At 44.5% G+C, this 23,039-nt stretch overlaps 1 protein-coding gene across 1 annotated transcript in view; it reads right to left on the reverse strand.

Annotated features, from left to right (window-relative positions):
* Window positions 1–23,039, reverse strand: part of hdac7a (histone deacetylase 7a) — a 56,423-nt gene that overhangs the window by 16,844 nt on the left and 16,540 nt on the right. The window contains exons 3-8 of the mRNA XM_084186977.1: window positions 6,426–6,607; window positions 6,040–6,127; window positions 2,566–2,686; window positions 2,162–2,262; window positions 1,474–1,596; window positions 1,215–1,339 (exon numbers count right to left, since the gene is read on the reverse strand). Of these exons, the coding sequence (XP_084043103.1) occupies window positions 1,215–1,339; window positions 1,474–1,596; window positions 2,162–2,262; window positions 2,566–2,686; window positions 6,040–6,127; window positions 6,426–6,607 (740 nt within the window). The remainder of the gene's footprint in view (window positions 1–1,214; window positions 1,340–1,473; window positions 1,597–2,161; window positions 2,263–2,565; window positions 2,687–6,039; window positions 6,128–6,425; window positions 6,608–23,039) is intronic.

Genomic DNA, 23,039 nt, shown 5'->3' on the forward strand with positions numbered 1-23,039 from the left:
CGGGAGATTAATGAAATGGGTTTCCATGGCCGGGCAGCCACACACAAGCCTAAGATCACCATGCGCAATGCCAAGCGTCGGCTGGAGTGGTGTAAAGCTCACCGCCATTGGACTCTGGAGCAGTAGAAACACCTTATCTGGAGTGATGAATCATGCTTCACCATCTGGCAGTCCAAAGGACAAAATCTGGGTTTGGCGGATGCCAGGAGAACGCTACCTGCCCGAATGCATAGTGCCAACTGTAAAGTTTGGTGGAGGATAAATAATGGTCTGGGGCTGTTTTTCATGGTTCAGGCTAGACCCCTTAGTTCCAGTGAAGGGAAATATTAACTCTACAGCATACAATGACATTCTAGACGATTCTTTGCTTCCAACTTTGTGGCAACAGTTTGGGGAAGGCGCTTTCCTGTTTCTGCATGACAATGCCCCTGTGCACAAAGCGAGGTCCATACAGAAATGGTTTGTCGAGATCGGTGTGGAAGAACTTGACTGGCCTGCACAGAGCCCTTACCTCAACCCCATCGAAAACCTTTGGGATGAATTGGAACACTGACCGCGAGCCAGGCCTAATCGCCCAACATCAGTGCCCGACCTCACTAATGCTCTTGTGGCTTAATGGAAGCAAGTCCCTGCCGCAATGTTCCAACATCTAGTGGAAAGCCTTCCCAGAAGAGTGGAGGCTGTTATAGCAGCAAAGGGGTAACCAACTCCATATTAATGCCCATGTTTTTGGAATGAGGTGTTCGACGAGCAGGTGTCCACATACTTTTGGTCATGTAGTGTATGTGTTTAAGTGATTTTTTTGTAAGTGCATAAATAAATAGTGAGTGTGTGTGTTTGCGTGCCTGCATGTTTGTGTAGTGTTTGAGTCTTTCAAAATGCATGTGGGACAGCCTTTTTATTCTGCTGATTAGCCAAGACAAGACAACGAGGTGGAGAGAGTTTAATTAGATTATCAGATCTGGTGTTGCGTTCGGCTACAGGGCTATAGCCAGATGTCCTTCTCCAATATCACTGTTTTAAACATTTCATTACCCAAACAGGAACAACTTAGAGAAACACACTGAATGAACTGTCTAGAAACTAGGGCATTACTGCTCCCATTTCCACACAAACACACCAGAGAGGACAATGAAACCTCTGTCCTTATCTCATGCATTTGTAATGTATAAGTGTATGCGTGTGTAGAGGGGTAAGGGAGAGTGAGTAAATACCAATCGGATAATAACCTCATGGGACAGCCCGCCAACAGAGGGCAGCACTCCATTCTCATAGGTTAGACTGTCATTGGGGGAGCTGCAGCCAGACACTGGGGTGCTACTGCTGCTGGGAGACGAGTCTGCAGAGAGAGAGAGGGCGGATGGGCGGAGAGAGTGAGAGTGAGTCCATAATAACATTTATATTTTCTATTAGCCCTGGCAGCACAGAGCCTAGTGGGCAGCAGTGTTCTGTTTGGGGAAGTGAGGGACTTACCCAGAGTGTCGGGCACCCGGTGTTTGATGGTGGGTGGGGCACTCTCCTTGCGGGTCAGAGGACTCTTACGAGTGTTCAGATGTTTCTTCAACTTGTGTTTCACCTTCAGGTTGGGCTCTGAGGCTGATCAGTGACAGAGATAATAATAAAAACTATCGGAACCAAAAGGAAGTTAGTTGCCGAGTACAATGTTGAATCCAGGCAAGTGAAATCAGGATCAACACCTTTCTAAGATCCAACTTCCTCTCCATTCATACATTTTCAGCAGTTGTATATTCTGCTGATGTACATAATGTACTAGGACACATTTGGATTTACTGTTAGCCTCTTTAAAACAGATTCTACAGGCATTGTGAAGCCAAAATCTGATTTCAAACAGGTCTAATGAACAAGATGACAGTGATGAAGTGGTGTGCAGCCACGTGGCTAATTACAGTAACATTTTGTCAAAACTGTGTTATAAGCAGTACTCTGTCAGTCAGTCCCCTCTCTTTGCTGGGTGTGTGTGTGTGTGTGTATGTGTGCGCGGGCTGGGAACCGTGCCACAGCTGACAGCTCTACCACTTTGAAACAAGGATCTTATGTAATGGGCTAATTGTAGAGTGTAGCCTCGTAGCTTCAGGCACAGAGGCACAAGGCGTGGTGGTGAGAACTATACACTTTGCATTTGTGCGTGTGTGTGTCTCACCTGCCCTGCGTAGAGGGGTGTCATCTGAGCCCTCTCTGGAACCCTGTGGGGGGGAGGACACTAGAGGCTGGGGTGGCCCACTGGGGTCTGGAGCCAGCTCCCTACAGAAACAAAACACACACAGACACACAACACAGTCAGAGTTGGACAATCAATTCTATACAGATATCAAGGTGAAATTACTAAGCACAGCACACATACTGAAACATTATGTAATGCAACAAAAGGTGTAAAGAGTTCTCACCTGTAGCCCACATGCTACTGAAGGTGTAAAGAGTTCTCACCTGTAGCCCACATGCTACTGAAGGTGTAAAGAGTTCTCACCTGTAGCCCACATGCTACTGAAGGTGTAAAGAGTTCTCACCTGTAGCCCACATGCTACTGAAGGTGTAAAGAGTTCTCACCTGTAGCCCACAGGGGGACCACTGAGAGGGTTAGAGCTGGTCCTTCCCAGGGCTTGTTGTTTCTGCTTCTTCAGAATCACCTCCTGGAGCTTTTGCTTCACCAGGGAACTGGCCACAGCACCTGTCAATCAACACAGATATAGAGACCATCAGACCAATCCCTACAACTACTCTGTAGTGTGATACACCCATCAACTGCATCATTGTAACTGAAGATGAAAATGATCAATATTAAGTGAAAGAACGACTCCTTTTATGCCCAGAGCATGACATTGTAGGCAGAGCATCAAGATGAGATGGCAACATTTGGGAAAATCCCTTTCTATTTCAGTCTCCCTCTGTGCTCCCATGCTAGGAAGCTGTGGCCATGCCGTCCCAGTGTGTGTGTGTGTGTGTGTGTGTGTGTGTGTGTGGAGGGGACTAGGGAGGGCGTGGTGGACAGGGGGAGGTGACAGGAGGTGTCACTATTGATATGGTCAATATTGACAACAGTGCTGTTTGCACAGCTCGGCTATTTTTGAACCACTGTTTTAGAGGGACTTTTTTTTCTCTCTCTCTAAAATGAGCAGCCCAGCTCTGTCTGTTCTGCTCTAAAAGTCAATACCGGCCCAGAAATTCCCTCCTACAGTAGCATGATAGTATTCAGTAGTATCCAATGTTCATATGACTGACAGTGAAACCCCATACTGTCTTGGATGGCAGTAGGATGAGGATCTAAATACAATGTGGTGTGTGTGTATATGTGTGTGCGTTTGTGTGTGTGTGTGTGTTTGTGTGCGTGTGTGCGTGTGAAAGGCAACAGGAACAGTGGGCTCTGTGTGAGGAGGAAGCAACATGTGATGTCTACTACCACTGCCGTCCCAGCATGCCTCAGCCCACAACACACAGAGATGAGCTGCTCTGAGCAGAGCCACAATGGTCCATTGACAGCCACTCACAGAGAACCGGGTTTGGGACCCACAGGGCAGGGGTCAAAACAACAGCACTATACAGCTCATCCTTCCTCTCTTCTCCTTTCTTCTCTTCTCCTCTCTTCTCCTTTCTTCTCTTCTCTTCTCCTCTCCTCTCCTCTTCTCCTATCCTCTCCTCTTCTCCTCTCTTCTCCTCTCCTCTCCTCTCTTCTCTTCTCCTTTCTTCTCCTCTCTTCTCCTCTCTTCTCTTCTCCCCTCTTCTCTTCTCCCCTCTTCTCTTCTCCTCTCTTCTCCTCTCCGGGGCCCTACCAGATACTGTCTTACTGGAGGAATGCTCAGAGACCTCACAGATGTATTTATGGACATGCAAAGACGGAGCACTAAATTACAGTTTTCCTCTGCTTGTTGTAAGAGACAAGAGATTTGGCGTTATTTTTGTCTAGGTGCTATTTATGATGACTCAGTCTGTTGGGAATAGGCAGAAGGAAGTGCCTCTCAAATGGGTGTCCATGTTGGTTTTGATACAAGGCATTCTTTGGCTGTTTGGTGTGAATATTTACATTTGTAGAGTGTGTATGTATTTATCTGTGTTTATGTGTGTGTGTGTGTGTGTGTGTGTGTTTGTGTGTGTGTGTTTGTGTGTGTGTGTGTGTGTGTGTGTGTAGGATGTTTGTCTTGTGAAAGTGACATTGATGGATCTGTTTCACTTTATACAACACTGTGCAGAACACTTCAATCAATGAGGATAACGATAGGGGAGAGTGGGGTATGTTGAGCTATTTTTTTACAATCAGCATCACTACGTCAAAGGGAAATATAGTATTCTTTCTACCAAAGATTTCTACATATATTTCAGGATGTTGTGTCTCCCTGGAAATAATCAGAATTAAATGTAAACATAATAGTTTTGAAAACATAAAAAAGGTGGTCTCTTGGCACAACTTACCCCGGGTATGGGGTAAGTTGAGCCGCTTTGGGGTAAGTGGGTCATGGTGTCCTGTGACAGTGGGTGATGGTGCTGTTACAGGTAACTGCCAAAATAATGGAAACACTTTAGTAAATGAGGAATACAAAGTATATTGAAAGCAAGTGCTTCCACACAGGTGTGGTTCCTGAGTTAATTAAGCAATGAACATCCCATCATGCTTAGGGTCCTGTATGAAAATGCTGGGCAGGCCATTATTTTGGCTACTATGGCTATGTCCCCATAGGATGACATCCACAGGGCACAAGTGGTCACTGAATGGTTTGATGAGCATGAAAATGATGTAAACCATATGCCATGGCCATCTCAGTCACCAGATCTCAACCCAATTGAACACTTATGGGAGATTCTGGAGCGGTGCCTGAGACAGCGTTTTTCACCAACATCAACAAAACACCAAATGATGGATTTTCTCATGGAAGAATAGTGTGGCATCCCTCCAATAGAGTTCTATACCAAGGTGCATTGAAGCTGTTCTGGCTCGTGGTGGCCCAACGCCCTATGATTGCTTTATCTTGGCCAGGTCGCAGTTGTAAATGAGAACTTGTTCTCAACTGGCTTACCTGGTTAAATAAAGGTGCATTTAAAAAAAAAAAAAAAAAATACTCTTTATGTTGGTGTTTCCTTTATTTTGGCAGTTACCTGTATGTTAAAGTTGAATTCATGGAATCGGAGTGGTATATTGTATATCTTAAATGTCCATTGAGATATAGATCTCTCTGTTCAATATCACTTACCCTTCCATTTCTTGACCAGTTGTCTGGGACAGGGATGTTGTTTCGATGTGCCATTGGCTTAAGTTCTCTGCACTTGAGGCTACTAAGCCCATGAAACTGGTCCATGAGATTCTTGATATGTTTAGCAAGCTCAGACTCCATGTCATCAGATAAGACCTTGTGTGCCTCAGCTACTCTACTATAGCCTTTTGCACAGGTACATGCTCATTTTCATCCCTTGCTGCTGCTCAAATGACTTCTCTTCTTTCACTTACTTGGCTGCTCTCTCAAGAACTTCAAGGGGGGCTAGACCCCTGCTTGTTTTACGTCTATTTTGAGTTCATATGCATGCCACATTGCAAAAATACTATGCATATTATGAATAAAACTGACAAAATGTAATCATCATTTGTATGGGATATGTTGGCCATTGGCTCAACTTACCCCAAGGCAAACATTTTGACTATATTAGCCCACACAGCTACAAGGATGCACTTTCATGCTAGGTTTAGGACCTTGTATTATAGCTTATAGAGACTCCAACTGATGTATAAAACTATCTTAAAACTATCTACTTTGGTTTAGATACAAGCATCATAAAACCTATAACACAATACATGTATTTACCTAACTTGCTTAACACTTTTTCCATGCTTCACAGACTCCATGAAATCATGACCTATTCTAAAATATTTGGTCACATGATTCATTTTGTGTATGGTTTCCTAGAAACAAGGGGTGGCTCAAGTAACCATTTGGCCAACTTGACCCACTGGCTCAACTTAACCCATTCTCTCCTACTACAGTGTACAAGCACACAACACAGGCGCACGCATGTACGCACACAAACAGTAAAACTCACTCTGTTGGCTCTTGTCCTTGTGCCACAGCTGCTGCAGCTCTTGCTGTTTCTCCTGCTCCTGCTCACGTCTCCGTTGTTCCATGTTGAACTGAAATCCGATGAGACACTCAGTAAAGTATGTGTGGAAACAGGAAAAAGTGCCCCTCTGGACTGGGAATGTGTGACACATGGGTGACAGAAAGACTTGGGCTAATGAGTGTAAATGGGGCATGAAAGTCATTACTAATACGAGCTAAAATGTATAAGAAACATTACACATTAAACATTGCAGACATAAAAACATTACAGACATGTAATGCAATTTATGGGTTCCTTTTACACCAGTGTGTGTGTCGGTGTTTGGCGACAAAGTGTGCTGAGAGCAGGCCTAACGGTACAGTACGTACCCGTATGTGCTGGTGCAGCTGGTGCTGTGAGAAGGGGGTGCAGGGCTGGGAGGAGAAGGGGCTGTGGAGCAGAGGAGGGTGCAGGGGCGTCAGCAGGGCCGTGTCTGAACCCGGCCGCATCACACGCTCCGTCACACGCAGGTCCATGGGGACTGACCCCAGGGGTGCCGACACCGAGGGCTCTAGGGGGAGGGAGGGAAGGAGGGAGGGGAGAGAGTTGAGTTTCTCTGAAAATCAATTTCTTACTTCTAACCTTGACTTCAGTTCAAGTGTTTAATTACTGTACGGCAGTAACACTTGACTCCCAGAAACTAACCGTACAGGAGACAGAGGTACTGTTTAGTAAAGAAAAGAGAGAGAGAAAGGGAGATGTGACAGAGAGGGAGATAAATTGACCAGAGGCACAGCCCACTCAGTGTATAGACGTGTGGTAGATGAATGTGAGCAGCGATCCCACACTGGACACGACACATACAAAAGGAATGTCTGCCGCAAATATGCATCACTATCTTACAGCCTTTCCCTCTCCCCTCCACTGGGCTCTCCTAACTCTAGATTCTTCAGTGACATAAATCTGATTTGCATGCTGCTCTGGGACATTTGCATTGCATGGGTGAGTCAGTGGGAAAGATTACCACGCTCTACAACAGGATCCAGGACGGGTTTGGGAAAGAGCTGCAGGTGTTACTACACAGTACTGACACACACACACACACACACACATTCACACTCTCACACATGCATACGGACACAGACTCAAAACTATTATTGACATAATTGCCAAGTCTTTGGTTAAGTTTATAACTACACACACAAAGTCTCAAGTGTCTAAGGCTTTGTAAAGTGAAATTATGTACTGTACATTTCATGAAGTTTGACTTGGCCTTCTTCCAAATTCCAAGCAGCACCAGTGAGAATGTTTCTGTCTAGTGTCAGGACCTGCAGGCAGTGGAACTGTATCTCACAGCTGGGTTGAGGAGGGTGTGGAGTGACTGAGGGTGAGATAGATATATTCTATAGCCTACAACACTGCTGTGCTGTGCCTGTGCATGTGTGTGAGGAGAAAAGCCTCCTTTTTACACACTGATATAGCCAGCTGTGTACTCTCACACCCCGAATGGGAACAACGGATTATGTGATTCATGCTTTAGTTTGGACGCCCATGGAAATCAAAGGGCTGTTTGCAGGCCCTCACAGTGCACAGCCAGCTGGGGACAGCCTCAATGTATACTGTATCATTACACAAACACTCCATTGTTCACTGGACTATTATTATTACTGTTTGACTAAATCAATCACTCCCCACTGCTAATGAGAGAGAACCAACAAACGTGTGTTTATCTAGGAATGAAAGATGAGCTTTTCACAATCCTCTTGTAGGAACGAACACGAGCTGATGAGGTGTGTGTGTCTGTGCGTGTCTGTGCGTGTCTGTGTGTTTTTCTGTGTAAAAATGAATGCAGGCATTGCAAGAGTTGTGTGGGGAAGCCTTCTGATGGACATTTCTGTCTTTGAAAGTCCAGTTGCTGTTTGTGTATAAATGCAGCCGTAACAACCGTGCCCTAACTTGTTCTGACATGGCCCTCTGCTGAAGGCCTCCATATTAGGAGGCTGGAGAGGAGGAATGAGAAAGGCTTGACAGAGGCTGCATGAATGCCATCAATATTTGGAATTATTAAAATCAAGTCAACAGGCTCTCGGGTGTGTGTGTCCCAAATGACACCCTATTCCCTAAATAGTGCATATTTGTGTACTATATAGGGAATAGCGTGCCATTTGGGAGACGCAGCCCAGAGTCTGACTAGTAAGGCAGAACAAGTGGATTATTCCAGGAACGTAACATCAGCGACTCATACAAGGAAACAAAGGGGGCCACTCATCAGCAGAAAACACAAGCGCCTTTTCCGTTTGCATCTCTCTCCCACCGCCAGCTATATTTAACACACAGAGTGAGGGACAACATTTACCTACACAAGCCTTTTGTTTTTCACCAGAAAGACAGACTCTCCCTCACCTTTAGTTTCCACAGTAATGGAACCCACTGGGAAAGGGGATGACTGTGTGAGTGTGTGTGTGTGTGTGTTTGCCTGTGCGTGCTGCGAGAAAGAGACCCTGTTTGTCTGACCCTCTCACAGGTACACTGTGCCTCTGAGAATGTCTGAAATATGAAGCTGATGGACAAACCCATAAAAACGTCACGCAGATGCGAGCAGGACTCCACATAGGAATGCACTGTCTGCCTATCTGTCAGTTTTTTTGTCTGTCTGTCTGAGGAAGACTCAGTGGAAGAGCAATATGAGTGTAGCAGCTTATCCATTACAGTACAACCCGAAACAGCACCCTAATACCTCTTTTGACCAGAGCTCTAAGGGCTCAAAAGTACTGCACTATATAGTGAATAGGGTGCTGTTTCAGAGGCAAACAGAGCGCTACAGTATTACGCTGTTCCACAAAACCATGAAGTCATGGTCTCTGTGCTCTGATAGGCTGTGATGTGATGATGAAGTCATGGTCTCTGTGCTCTGATAGGCTGTGATGTGATGATGAAGTCATGGTCTCTCTGCTCTGATAGGCTGTGATGTGATGATGAAGTCACGGTCTCTGTGCTCTGATAGGCTGTGATGTGATGATGAAGTCATGGTTTCACTGCTCTGATAGGCTGTGATGTGATGATGAAGTCATGGTCTCTGTGCTCTGATAGGCTGTGATGTGATGATGAAGTCATGGTCTCTGTGCTCTGATAGGCTGTGATTTGATGATGAGGATCAGATGTGGTTATTGATGCCTGGTTCCATGCTGGCCTGAGGTATGATGAGTCCAACTGAACACTGAACAGACAAAAGAGAATGAGTCTCTCCTCCTCCTCCTCCTCCTCTCGCCTTCCCCAGAATATCGTTCTCCACTCTGGACCGGTTCTACCAGTATGGCAATGTGTACGGGAACCTCCCTCCCTCTGTCCCTCCTCCAGATTAGGCAGAACACAGAATGACTGATTGAGTAAGTATGAAACCAAGGCTTGCTGTAACTTGACACACTTTTCCTCTTATAACCTCTACCACTCCACTCATCAGTTGACATGATCATTCTGCATGGATAAGTTATGTGTACACTACCATAACTGTAGTACGAAGTTGGAGTAAGTACACACATCCCCCCCAAAAACACACTTTGAGATGTCAACTGCTGACATTTGTATCCTCAGAATAGGGTTACAAAAGGAGAAAAGCGTGGGAAAAAGACAGTGGTGACACTATCAACTCTATAGTCTGTGTTGATGGAGGCAGACAGAGACACACGCACGCTGAGCTGGAGCTGAGTGCTGTCCTCTGTGGTCGGGTCTGCTAGGAGAGAAAGGAAACTGGAACAATGGGAGCCAGAGTGTCAGAGTAAATCTCAAGCCCAGCTCCACAGAGAGAGAGGCAGACCGGCTGGGCCTCTAAATTAGGTGGCTCAAAATAAAAAGGCCAACAAAACAGGAAGTATTGACCAAGTGACATCTGCTCCACTTGGGTTAGACACCTCCCCCTCCTTCCCTCCCTCCCTCCCTCCCTCCTTTTCTCCCTCCCATACCTCCTTTTGTTTATGCTGACTGGACTGGAGGCCCTAATTGGCATGTCCACATCTATTTTGGGGTGGGAGGAATGTTTTTTTCAGGTTCTGCTACTAATTTCTATGGTGACTTTTGTTTGTCCTCCTCATCAGAGGTCCTGTCCATCGGCCCAGAGGATACGTAGCACAAACAGCATAATCCAGGGAAAATGTCTTGAATATGTATGAGCATAATGTGTATAACGTTTTTAAAAAGGAACCTTTCTGAAAATATAACTGTAGTTGTTAATGCAAAGGTGTGTGTGTGTGTCTGAGTGTGTGTCTGAGTGTGTGTCTGAGTGTGTGTCTGAGTGTGTGTCAGAGTGTGTGTCAGAGTGTGTGTCAGAGTGTGTGTCAGAGTGTGTGTCAGAGTGTGTGTCAGAGTGTGTGTCAGAGTGTGTGTCTGAGTGTGTGTCTGAGTGTGTGTCTGAGTGTGTGTCTGAGTGTGTGTCTGAGTGTGTGTCTGAGTGTGTGTCACAGTGTGTGTCAGAGTGTGTGTCAGAGTGTGTGTCTGAGTGTGTGTCTGAGTGTGTGTCTGAGTGTGTGTCTGAGTGTGTGTCTGAGTGTGTGTCAGAGTGTGTGTCAGAGTGTGCGTCTGAGTGTGCGTCTGAGTGTGCGTCTGTGTGTGTGTCTGAGTGTGTGTCTGAGTGTGTGTCTGAGTGTGTGTCTGAGTGTGTGTCTGAGTGTGTGTCTGAGTGTGCAAACAGTCTTTTAGGGCCTGTAGATAAGCCTTGTCACTCCGCACACACTAAAAGATTGATGACAGTCTACAAAATGGTGCCAGTGGTGACAGCCAGGGATACAACCATTGTCTACACACAACACACTATCACCACTGTATACTTTGGTCTACATTCAGTCTGCATTAATTCTCCGACCATCTCTTTTCCCAAAATATATATATTTTTTTATAAAGAATTTCCTCCATGAAGGCACTACGCAGCACTACAAAAGCACTACACTTGACCAAGCTGAAAACACAAGTCAAGTTACTGAGTGATCCATTTTCTAGTCATGCAGGTTCAGTTCCTTAACTACACGCCATGACCGTGTCTCAATACTTGCATTCTAAACAGTAGGCATTTTGGGTATGCAAAAATAAAGTTTTACAGTATGTGAAAATGTCGAAACTTGAGTATGCTTTAAATGCCGACTCATTTCGGCTTTTCATCTAGTAGAATTCGCTGCACACTACTGACAAAGATAATTGTTTTTCAGACTCACATGTGTTTGACAACAGCTGATAATCAGATATGGTGACGCGCTTTACCAAAATGAACGAATGACGGGAATCAACGCAATTACGAAATAGATGACGCATTCTCAGTAGCCTAGTATGTTGATATTTGTTGCTTACTGCATACGATTTTACTAAACAATACGTTCTAAATAGTATGTAGTATGATTAGTACACAGTATGTATGCAGTTTCAGTAAGTAGCAGGCAAGACAGATTTCGGACACAGCCACAGTCTCTGCAAGACTGCCAGGAGCTCAAAGTATTCCCTTTGAACTTCCTGAGACATAATTAAACAGAGAAGAAATGAGAGGAGGAGAGGAGAGCGGCGAGAGGTCAGAGCAGGGGGATTGTTATGACAACCTGACACCCCTGAGAAAGTCACCGGGGAGCCCCCCCTCTCTCTGAGCCTCCACTGAGGCATCCCAAACTCCCTCCCTCCTAAAAGGAGACATGCCACAGTGTTATTATGATCCCAACCTCTATATGTGTGTGTGTTCCTCTCCTGAGGAGGACTCTTTCACAATCTCTCAGTACAAGTGCAACTCAACACCTCCTTCCCTCTTCCCTGTTCCTGCAGGCCCTCCTGTCGCTGTGTGTGTGTGTGTGTGTGTGTTTAGTGCGCGAGGTCAACCCTGCTGCACAGCATGGCTTGCCATTCCTGTCTGCACTATAGGATTTCCTGCAGTGTTAGCTGCGCTATGTACTTCTAGGAGCTGCCCGTTTTCAAGATGTGGATACATAACAGAATTGTTCCTGCCATATTAAAAGGTCACCTCTATTCAACTTTTAGGATACTCCATCATGTGTAGGTACATTAGGTAACATAGCTCTGCAGTAAACTTGAGGACTTAATGCATACGAAATATGCATACAATGTGCATTCAAAATAGCGGCATTCTTTATAATTGTAATGAAATCCATTTGTTGACAACAGAAGCCTATCCATCAGGCCTCACTAGTCAGGCCTATCCACCTAATTTTCGAACGCTTTTAAAACACGGAATCAGGCCAGCTCATTTGTTTGTGTGGGAGGACATGGCTGCCAGAGAGCTATTTATAGACTACCAATGGAAGGTTCGTTTCCAGCCCTCATCATTATGGAAATCACCTGAGACCTACCTCTGTGTGTGTGTGTGCCTGTATGTGTGTGCTTGGGTGCCTCAGTGTGTCTGCGCGTGTGTGTGTGTTGCCTAATTGAATGATGTGCCAGCGGATAAGATCTTCCTCCTTCCATGGGCTGGTCAATATCATGTGCTTCCTTACCTCCTTCACTAGGCTTCAATTCCCCAGTCAGTCAGACCTGCTTTCCCAGGGCCTAGTCCTCTCATGTAACTACTTATAGCACTCCAAATAGAGTTTCACATCATCAACCCTAGAGTTACTTAAAAAAGTCAACTTTCATGTATAATAACTTATACAGTTGATGAATTAGTATAGGAGAGTTGTTAGACTGCTTTCTCACTCTCTCGCTTTCTCTCTCTAAGTGTAATCTGATTGCAGCAGCTCTAGCAGAGAGAGAGAGAGAGAGAGAGAGAGAGAGAGAGAGAGAGAGAGAGAGAGAGAGAGAGAGAGAGAGAGAGAGAGAGAGAGATCAGCATGGAAAGGTTGTGCCCACAGGGCAGCTTGTATAACAAGCTCAACATACACAGTGAAGTGAAATGGACCTGTCAACAGTGGCTGACTGCTCCAAGGAAATACAGGGACCAGTTTAAATACTGAATAAAAACAGAGACTATCTCTGTAACTCCTCAGCTAAGCCAAGTACATCTTGTTATTCATAGACTGTGTACTCAAATCAAAATGTTATTTGTCACATGCTTCGTAAACAACAGGTGTAGACTAAACAGTGAAACGCTTCCTTACGGGCCCTTCCCAACAATGCAGAGAAAGGAAGTCAGAATAGAAAAATAATGAGGAGGAATAAATACTAAATGAGTAACGATAACTTGGCATGTGTGTGTCTCTACCTCATTCTTTGTGGGCCAGTGGATTGACAGTGGAGCAGAGGTTTATGTATTATGCATTCTGTCCAGGATAAAGTTTCCTCTGTCCTTACCTAAGTTTCCAAAACACCTCAGGTTTCCTTTTGTGGGGTCAGGAGGTGCAGAGATAAAACAACACCATTTATTACCAAGGCCTCACTGTGACGTCCCTCCATGCGGTATATGTTACTACGGAACATTACAAAGATTCCATTACCGTAACATGGGTGATTGGAATACTACTGGAATTAATTGGGTGAGATTAGGGCTGTTTTTGTCAGCAGGTGATTGTCAAGCAAATAACGGTCGGTCTCACGGAGTGCTGCATTGTGCCCTTCTCCCGGAGTGTGCTGCGCAATCCGAAGCGTCTCTCACTCACACGGCTCGTGATCGGGTCTTTCTCACAGGCTACAAGTTAAGACAGACACATCCGGGACGCAACTGCGAGCATCCTTATCCAATTCCTAGGCGCATATTAAAGATATTGGAAGAACTGTCCACATTTACTTTTCGTCAGCCAACAAGATGAGTAGGCCTAATGAACAGCAAAAGCACTAGCCTATGTCTACTATCCCCCATAGTCCAAAAGTCAACCTATTCTATTCTGTGCGAGAAATAAATATTCCAAACATAGTCTGGGACAGTTGTGGGGTGCAATAGATCCCAAATTAATACAACCACTAGCATCAAAAAAAAAATGGTATGCAATGTGGCTGACGCAACAGATCAGAACGTTTAGCTTAAAATGTTGATAAACGATTAGGCTATGTCTTCACATTATAAGCGCAGCGATGCGCACATAGTAGTAGGCTATAAGCGCGAATGTTCCATTAGCGGAAAACACCATTATCAAAAGTGACGCAAATGCAATTATGCATGTAATGCTTTTATTATAAAGGTGCATTTTTATGGTGAAAATTATCTTCCCCAAACTTGAAACTCACATGCTGCTTATACAGTTGAAGTCGGAAGTTTACATATGTAACCGGTATGAAATGGCTAGCTAGTTAGCGGTGCGCGCTAGTGGCATTTCAATCGGTAACGTCACTCGCTCTGAGACCTTGAAGTAGTTGTTTCCCTTGTTCTGCAAGGGCCGCGGCTTTTGTGGAGCGACGGGTAACGGTGCTTCGAGGGTGACTGTTGTCGATGTGTGCAGAGGGTCCCTGGTTCGAGCCCAGGTAGGGGCGAGGAGAGGGACGGAAGCAACACTGTTACACATACACCTTAGCCAAATACATTTAAACTCAGTTTTTCACAATTCCTGACATTTCATCCTAGTACAAATTCCCTGTCTTAGGTCAGTTAGGATCACCACTTTATTTTAAGAATGTGAAATGTCAGAATAATAGTAGAGAGAATTATTTATTTCAGCTTATATTTCTTTCATCACATTCCTAGTGAGTCAGAAGTTTACATACACTCAATTAGAATTTGGTAGCATTGCCTTTAAATTGTTTAACTTGGGTCAAACAGTTCTGCCCACACATTTTTTATAGGATTGAGGTCAGGGCTTTGTGATGGCCACTCCAATACCTTGACTTTGTTGTCCTTAAGCCATTTTGCCACAACTTTGGAAGTATGCTTGGGGTCATTGTCCATTTCGAAGACCCATTTGCGACCAGGCTTTAACTTCCTGACTGATGTCTTGAGATGTTGCTTCAATATATCCACATAATTTTCCTTCCTCATGATGCCATCTATTTTGTGAAGTGCACCAGTCCCTCCTGCAACAAAGCACACCCACAGCATGATGCTGCCACCCCCGCGCTTGACGGTTGGGATGGTGATCTTCAGCTTGCAAGCGCCCCCCTTTTCCTCCAAACATAACGATGGTCATTATGGCCAAACAGTTCTATTTTTGTTTCATCAGACCAGAGGATATTTCTCCAAAAAGTACGATCTTTGTCCCCATGTGCAGTTGCAAACCGTAGTCTGGCTATTTTATGGCGGTTTTGGAGCAGTGGCTTCTTCCTTGCTGAGCGGCCTTTCAGGTTATGTCGATATAGGACTCGTTTTACTGTGGATATAGATACTTTTGTACCTGTTTCCTCCAGCATCTTCACAAGGTCCTTTGCTGTTGTTCTGGGATCGATTTGCACTTTTCGCACAAAAGTATGTTCATCTCTAGGAGACAGAACGCGTCTCCTTCCTGAGCTGTATGACGGCTGCGTGGTCCCATGGTGTTTATACTTGCGTACTATTGTTTGTACGGATGAACGTGGTACCTTCAGGCGTTTGGAATTTGCTCCCAAGGATGAACCAGACTTTTGGATGTGTAAAAAAAAAATTCTGAGGTATTTTTTCTGATTTTCCCATGATGTCAAGCAAAGAGGCACTGAGTTTGAAGGTACATTTACATTTACATTTTAGTCATTTAGCAGACGCTCTTATCCAGAGCGACTTACAGTTAGTGAGTGCATACATAATTTATATTTTTTCATACTGGACCCCCGTGGGAATCGAAACCACAACCCTGGCGTTGCAAACGCCATGCTCTACCAACTGAGCTACATCCCTGCCGGCCATTCCCACCCTTACCCTGGACGACGCTGGGCCAATTGTGCGCCGCCCCATGGGTCTCCCGGTCGCGGCCGGCTACGACATCATTTTCTGGAATTTTCCAAGCTGTTTAAAGGCACAGTCAACTTGGTGTATGTAAACTTCTGACCCACTGGAATTGTGATACAGTGAATTATAAGTGAAATAATCTGCCTGTAAACAATTGTTGGAAAGATTACTTGTGTTATGCACAAAGTAGATGTCCTAACCGACTTGCCAAAACTATAGTTTGTTAACAAGAAATTTGTGGAGTGGTAGAAAAACAAGTTTTAATGACTCCAACCTAACTCCAAAGCTCTAAGAACTCAAATCTCCTTCTACACTCTTAAAGTGGCCCAACCAAGTGTCTGAGTCCCTCTGCACTTCTCCAGTTCCTCTGTTCACTCAATTTCTCTTTCTCTCGTTCTCTATTTCTCTCTCTCTCTCTCTCTCTCTCTACAGGCATCTGTTTTGTTTTTGTCTCCAGCCATTACTGCCATTAGAGGGAAGGAGCAGCGCAAATACGAGGCCCAGAGAGCAGGGAGAATGAAGAGAGAGCTTTAATCAACACCAGAAGCTCTCAGACATTTTAATTAGCAGCACACACACAGCTCTCCCCACCAGCTGCCCTCCTGAGATCATTTTTTAAAGTAGTCTATTGTTTGGTTTCCTGCTCAGGCAAGGAAGCCCTAGTGATTAGAACTCAGGTTCCAGCCACGGACAGGGAGACAGGGACAGGGACAGAGAGACAGGGACAGAGACACGGACAGAGACAGGTCCAAAACAACAAGCCAACCACACTTCAAAATAGCAAGAGATGAAAACACACACAGCAGCACTTCTGCTCTCTTTGAGCTATAATTAGTCAGAAGTGCTACCTCCCTCTTTACTCATCTTTGGACATACCACATCCTCTTTCTAACTCCATCTTCTTCTTCTCTCGCTCTTACTGGTCGTATTCAGTCTCAGCTCTCACACAGACAGTTATGGCCTAGCTCTGCTTTGCTCTGGGCCATCCCATAACACCACTAGAGATCAGGGGGCTGATGTAACCATGGTAACCACAGCAGACAAAAGGAAGCGCAGTCTATAAAAACACAACAATGAGAGAGAAAGAGACACTTCCTGTTTGCAGAGTTTAGCCTCTGTAGGGTTTCTTCCGAGCCAGTCACTTCTGAGGTATTTATGAACCGTAAAGCTATAACCAAAGCGAAGCTCACAATTACCAAATGAACACAAATATACACGCCAGACACAAATATAGAACATATGCTAATGTACACTTTACTACTGTTCTTAATTTACCAAATGACGCTGTTCTGAGATTAACAGTAGTAAACAGAATGTACACCAGATGTTTCTACTAATAAATAATGAGTGTAGAGCTATAGCTATTACTATTCAGACAGGCTCAGTCAAATTCAAGTATTGTCAAGACCAAGCTATTCCTGTAGAGGGTGAAAAAACATTTTATTCCTCACATGAAATTTGAGCTGAAAGACTACGGGCCAGCAGGACTCTCCTCTCCTCCCTCCCCCTCCCCAGCCCCATGCAGCCAGTAAATTGCTGAAGGGGAGCTGCTACCCATTCAACTGAGTGGATTAATGGCTAACTCTCACTCCACAGGCCCTGAGGACATCAAACTAATTAACCAACAGCAACAGAGAGAGGAGAGATGGAAAGGTTAGTAAGGGATTGATAGTTAAAAACCAGGCCATTGGCTCCTATAAAACTGAATGGGGCAAGTATTTTGTTGTCACCAATGCAGCCATTTTGATCTCAATATCAAATCATTTCTGGGTAACAATTAAGTACCTTACTGTGATTGTTTTCAATTACAATGGTCAAAAAGAAACAAAAGTAGCTTCTTAGCAAAGAGCAATTTCTCAAGCAATAATTTTGTGGTCTGAGTTGTGAGGGGAAAACTGATAACTAGCTGTTATTGGTTTGGAACTCTCTTTCTTATTGGTCTATTAACTAATTTACCACCTGGTGATGTCATCAGGCATGCCAAAACTCCATCCCACCAAAATAGGCTGACATTTCAGGCTGTCTTTTCAATAGTACTGAGCGATTAACCAAAATGTCTGTTATTTTTCAGTTTTTAAACAACTAATTGACCGACGTCGGTTCAATTATTAGAATTTCATTTCGTTCTTTTTTGTGTGAGCTCAATGCGCACATTGCACAGTTTCTCTAGAAATAAATCAGATCCAGCCTGAACTGTACGATTGTAGTAGGGAGTTGTAGTTTCCAACAGGCTGATATTCTACATAGTTTAGCGCAGAAAACGTGGTAATTAATTACAATGACCATAATCCATTGTGCATCTACTTGTAAGGTCTGTGTTTCTTTTAAGCCTGCTACGGAAGAGACAAAGAATGTGCGATCGTGAGGTGATATAGAGAGCAGCTGTCTACCTGAAAATACATGATGTAAGTGATTGATAGTTGGTTTCAGCAGTCATAAAAGTATGCCTTACTTACTTTGAAGAACTACAAAATAGTGATTTTGTCAGACAGCATAGGCAGCAAGTCTATACTGATGAGATGACATGAAATGAAATAATAATGTAATCAAATAAAACAAATGTAATACATACACCTGAAATATTTTATTAAAGTAAGGTAATGTGAATAAATGATGGTTAACAAGTGATAATCAGTAATGGACAGTCACTACCATCATGGGAATTTTATTAATTGTTTTAGTCTGTGTTGTTACAGCATTCAAACAAAATAATCGAAAACTAAATCGAAAACCGTGATTATTTTTTAATAATTGAACGGAAACTGAACCGACATCAAAAAGCACAAATCGCTCAGCACTACTTTAAACAGCTCTTACACTAAAAAGGCATTATCCTAATTTTCACAATCTCACAGTAATATTCCAACCTCATATTCAAAACACAGGAAAATCATGTTTTGCCTGCACTGGGCCTTTAAGCAATAATGTACTGTAATACATGTGTGCTTTTTCAGCATTGAGTGGTGTCTTGCCGCGGTCATGATATTGGTGTTTTTCTCTTCACTGTTGCTAAATCAACCTTGCGCAACACAGGATCTCCAATTATAGTGCCTGTCGACCTCAATCACATATACCCTGATCTGTCAGTACTTCTATATCCCCTTCTCTCGCTCTCTCTCTTTTTCTCTCTCTCCCTCTGTTTTACTCAACCCCCTTTTCTCCCCTTCTTTTTGAGGAAGGAATCCACAGCTGTCAGCGCCATTCAGACCCTCTGCTTCAGAAGCAACTGCCCTGCAAACAGTAATGAGTCGTTAGGACGTCCCTGGGACATCACGAAATGGTCACCTAAAGTAATCAGGACGTTGTGTCATGGTCCACTGGAGGTTTTTTCTAGTTCCCTGTTTGTCCCTTGGACGTCACCTGATGATCTCAAATAAACGATAAGAGCGTCTGCTAAATGACTAAAATGTAAATGGAAAATGTATTATGTTTTGGGACACCTGGGACAATCAGGGGAGCTTCAAGGGACCATGACACAACATCCCAAGAACGTCTTAAAAACGTCCTCGGGGACATCCCCGGGACAAAGGGAACTAGACAAAACCTCCAGGTAACCATGACACAACATCCCAAGAACGTGGAACCGGGAACTAGAAAATGGTCCCCCAGAGAATGTTCCCTTGGGACCATCACATGACGTCCTAAGAACTAGTCAAATGAAAGTCCTAAGAATGTCCTAAAAAGGTCCTGACATGGTCCTCAGTGATGTCCTGGGAACTTACAGGGAACTAGAAAAAGGTCCTCCAGAGAAATGCCCTTGTGACCATCATGCAACGTCCTAAAGACTAGTAAAGTGAACCTTTTGAGAACATCCTAATAGGTCCTGACATGGTCCTTGGTGACATCCTGGTAACTTACAGGGAACTAGACAAAGGTCCCCCAGAGAACATTCCCTTGGGACCATCACGCAACATCCTATTGACTAGTAAAATTAACGTGCTGAGAACGTCCTAAAAAGGTTCTGTCATGGTCATCAATGACGTCCTGGGAACTTAAAGTTCCCCCAAAGAACGTTCCATTGGGACCATCACACAACGTCCTAAGGAGAGCGTCCTGAAAAGGTCCTGACATGGTCCTCAGTGAATTCCTGGGAACCTACAGGGAAGTAGGCAAAGGTCCCCCAGAGAACGTTCCCTTGGGACATCACGCAACATTCTTAGAATGTTCTCAGAACATCAGAGGGATAACGTCACGTCGAAACCCTTAAGGGGCCTAATGGGAACGTCACCGAATGTCCTCAGGACGTCCCGTTTGCTGGGTGGTGAGGCTATCCAGTCAGTCACTCCCTTAAAGCCAGTGTGTGTGTGTGTTTATGTTTCCACCCCCTCCAACATCAAACACATTCCCCACAGCCCCGGTGAGATAAGACACTCAACACAGCATCTCTCTCAAAGGGACTCCGCATGGCCCCCTCGTCACCCAGGCCCAACACACATCAACACACCCACATCAACAACCCCCACAACAACACACACCTGTCTCAGCCATGCCACCACCGTATCACCACCCCTTCTCTTAGCAAGAAAAGAAAACAAACATTGTTACTGACAGCCAGTCGAGTCGCGTTAAGTGTTGCTGTGTTGTAGGCTACATGGTGCGATATGGAAGGTTGCACTTGTCTTGCATGCCTCAATTACTGCGGTTTCATTCTATGTCATGTTGTTTAAGAAGAGGATGCATCCAGTAAAGGACTCCATAGCAGTCTCTCAGCAAGCCTGTTGCACTAAACCATGGAGGAGCAACCTGTACTATACTATATAACTATATGACTACAAAGAGAAACACAATTTCCTGCATTACTCTGAGAGCAAAACAGACAGGTAAACGAAAGTTCCGCCACTTGACCCAGATGTCAGTAGTATGGGGGCATTGTGTAGTGAGCCCTGGTCTGGCTCCTGGGTGGGGAGAGAGGCAGGAGAGGAGAGAGGCAGGAGAGGAGAGAGGCAGGAGAGGAGAGAGGCATGAGAGGAGAGAGGCAGGAGAGGGGAGAGGCAGGAGAGGGGAGAGGCAGGAGAGGAGAGAGGCAGGAGAGGAGAGAGGCAGGAGAGGAGAGAAGTAAGGCCCCTGGGTGGCTAACCCTAAAGTACTATGAAAACAGAACAGTCATGGCCAGGCCAGCTTGGCAGAGACACAGTTAGAAAGGAAATAGGAGAGTTTCTGCTACATTTACAGCTCCCTGAGAGAAGAGGAGAGGCTAGTATAATTCAGTGGCTAAGGTAAACTGCACACAAACATGCAGATAATCTCATCTTTCTGACATCTCTTTTTCTCTCCTGTCTCTCGCCAAGTTAAAGTCCCTGAGTCGCTCTGCAGTTATCATGTCCCTCTCGCTATCTCTCTGAGACTTTTTAAACTTTAACAACTGTTCTGGGAAAACCATGAATATGCAGTCACACTTTTCTGACTGAATGAACAACAACAGAAGAGGACATTACAATTATTGGTAACACACACACGCATGTACACACACACACACACACACACACACACAAATGCATGCGCGCATGCACACACACACACTGAATACATAATTGCAAAACCCACAGTCGTTAGCGAAGACCAGAAACGTATCAATCTCCAAATCCAGTAAGCAAGCCTCAGAGCTATAAGTAGATTTATTTTCTTGGTTCCTGGCATTTAAAGTTAACACAGGCAGAGCATGAGACCATTAGCAGAGCATCAGGCCATTATTAACAGACTAGAGCTCCTGGTGCAGAGCTGGGAGTTTACTTTAGGTGACTTGGTAACTTTCTAACATGTCCAACTGGCCTGAGAGGTAAATTCTATATGTATATGCTGCCGTTATTAAACCAGCTTAAATAGGGACACAGCAGGATTTACAGGTCTGCCTCAGGGATCCAGACTCACATTTCACATTCAACAATGTTTGGTTCCACAGATAACAAGGTCTGTCCCCACAAGGAGTATGAAACTCTACCTGTATCAAATGATTTCATGGATCTAAGGCACAGCGAATGATCAATTCATCCAACTTCAGTCGAGTTGTATATAGGACTAATACAGGACTAAAAGTCTCTGCCACCCTGACTAAGAGTTAGGTTGAACCCTCTGGGCTTTTTCTCTCAAGACAGCAACGGCAGCGGGAGGGAAGGAGGGAGTCAGCTGACCCGGGTTTCAGCCAGAAACAGGAAACGTGATCTTTACTGCAGCTCCCTGCAAAACAATCTTGCTATTGTTATCTCCATTTTCCTCCTTTCCTGGTATGTTAAGGGAAATTGAAGACTATATTTTTTTAGGGTTTGTGAGTTCTCATCCGCTTCACTCTCCGTATCACAACCCTTCACTATGTGGTTTCACAAGCAACAAATACCTCGTCCAGACAAACACCAAACCACAGACACGTCCTCGGTTCCAGACTCTGAATAGGCTGGCATGATCCAAATCCAAACTGCTAGAAAATATATTTAACTGATATTGAGCTTCGTGCTATGGAATGATACACTACCGCCTGGGCACATAACATATCACCGACACAGTATCTTTCCTCTGACATGTGGCAGTAGAATCACAACAGGAGGAGCTGAGTAACAACCGCAACACAGCACTGACGGACCACAGCCTAGCTTTAATTACCTCATTGGTTTAACTTCAATTAAGGGGGCTTGTTGTGTGTCTCATTAGAGCAACAGCATCAGCTAGCGGAGAAGGAGACGCAGAGCCCTCTGATGAATAGGGACAGATTAGAGAGACACAGAGGAGAAGGGCCGTGTCAGTTGGCCTGGACGGACACACATGAAACGGGACACTGCAGCCTCGGCCATGACCTCACTCTGTTTTTCCAATGAAATGGGACTTGTTTGCAAGGATTGAACATAAGCCTGGCACAGCAAGAGCTAGGGCTAGCAGTCAGATCGAATACACACACTCAGACTGTAGCCGTCAGTGCCAACTATTCCACACAAGTAATAAGCATGTCAGCATTTACAATGAACACTGACTGATAGTTGAAAAAGGATCCATCCCCATCAGATTCAAAACAACAACATACACTGTACATGTTTTACTTATTCATATGAACTTTGTTTGTCATTCTGGGAGTACTTTGTGGTGTGAGAACATAACATCCCCTATCCAATGCCGCTCTACTGTAGTGTTGTGGTGTGCGTGCGTGTGTGATGCTCTAAAAGTAAATATATCTAGAGAATCACGTGTTTAAAGTGAAAATATTTTACTTCCTCTGACAAATCATGAAATATAACACGTTCATCATCATTAG

Source organism: Coregonus lavaretus (genome assembly GCF_964263955.1).
Source record: "Coregonus lavaretus genome assembly, chromosome: 22".
NCBI classification, from domain to species: Eukaryota; Metazoa; Chordata; class Actinopteri; order Salmoniformes; family Salmonidae; genus Coregonus; species Coregonus lavaretus.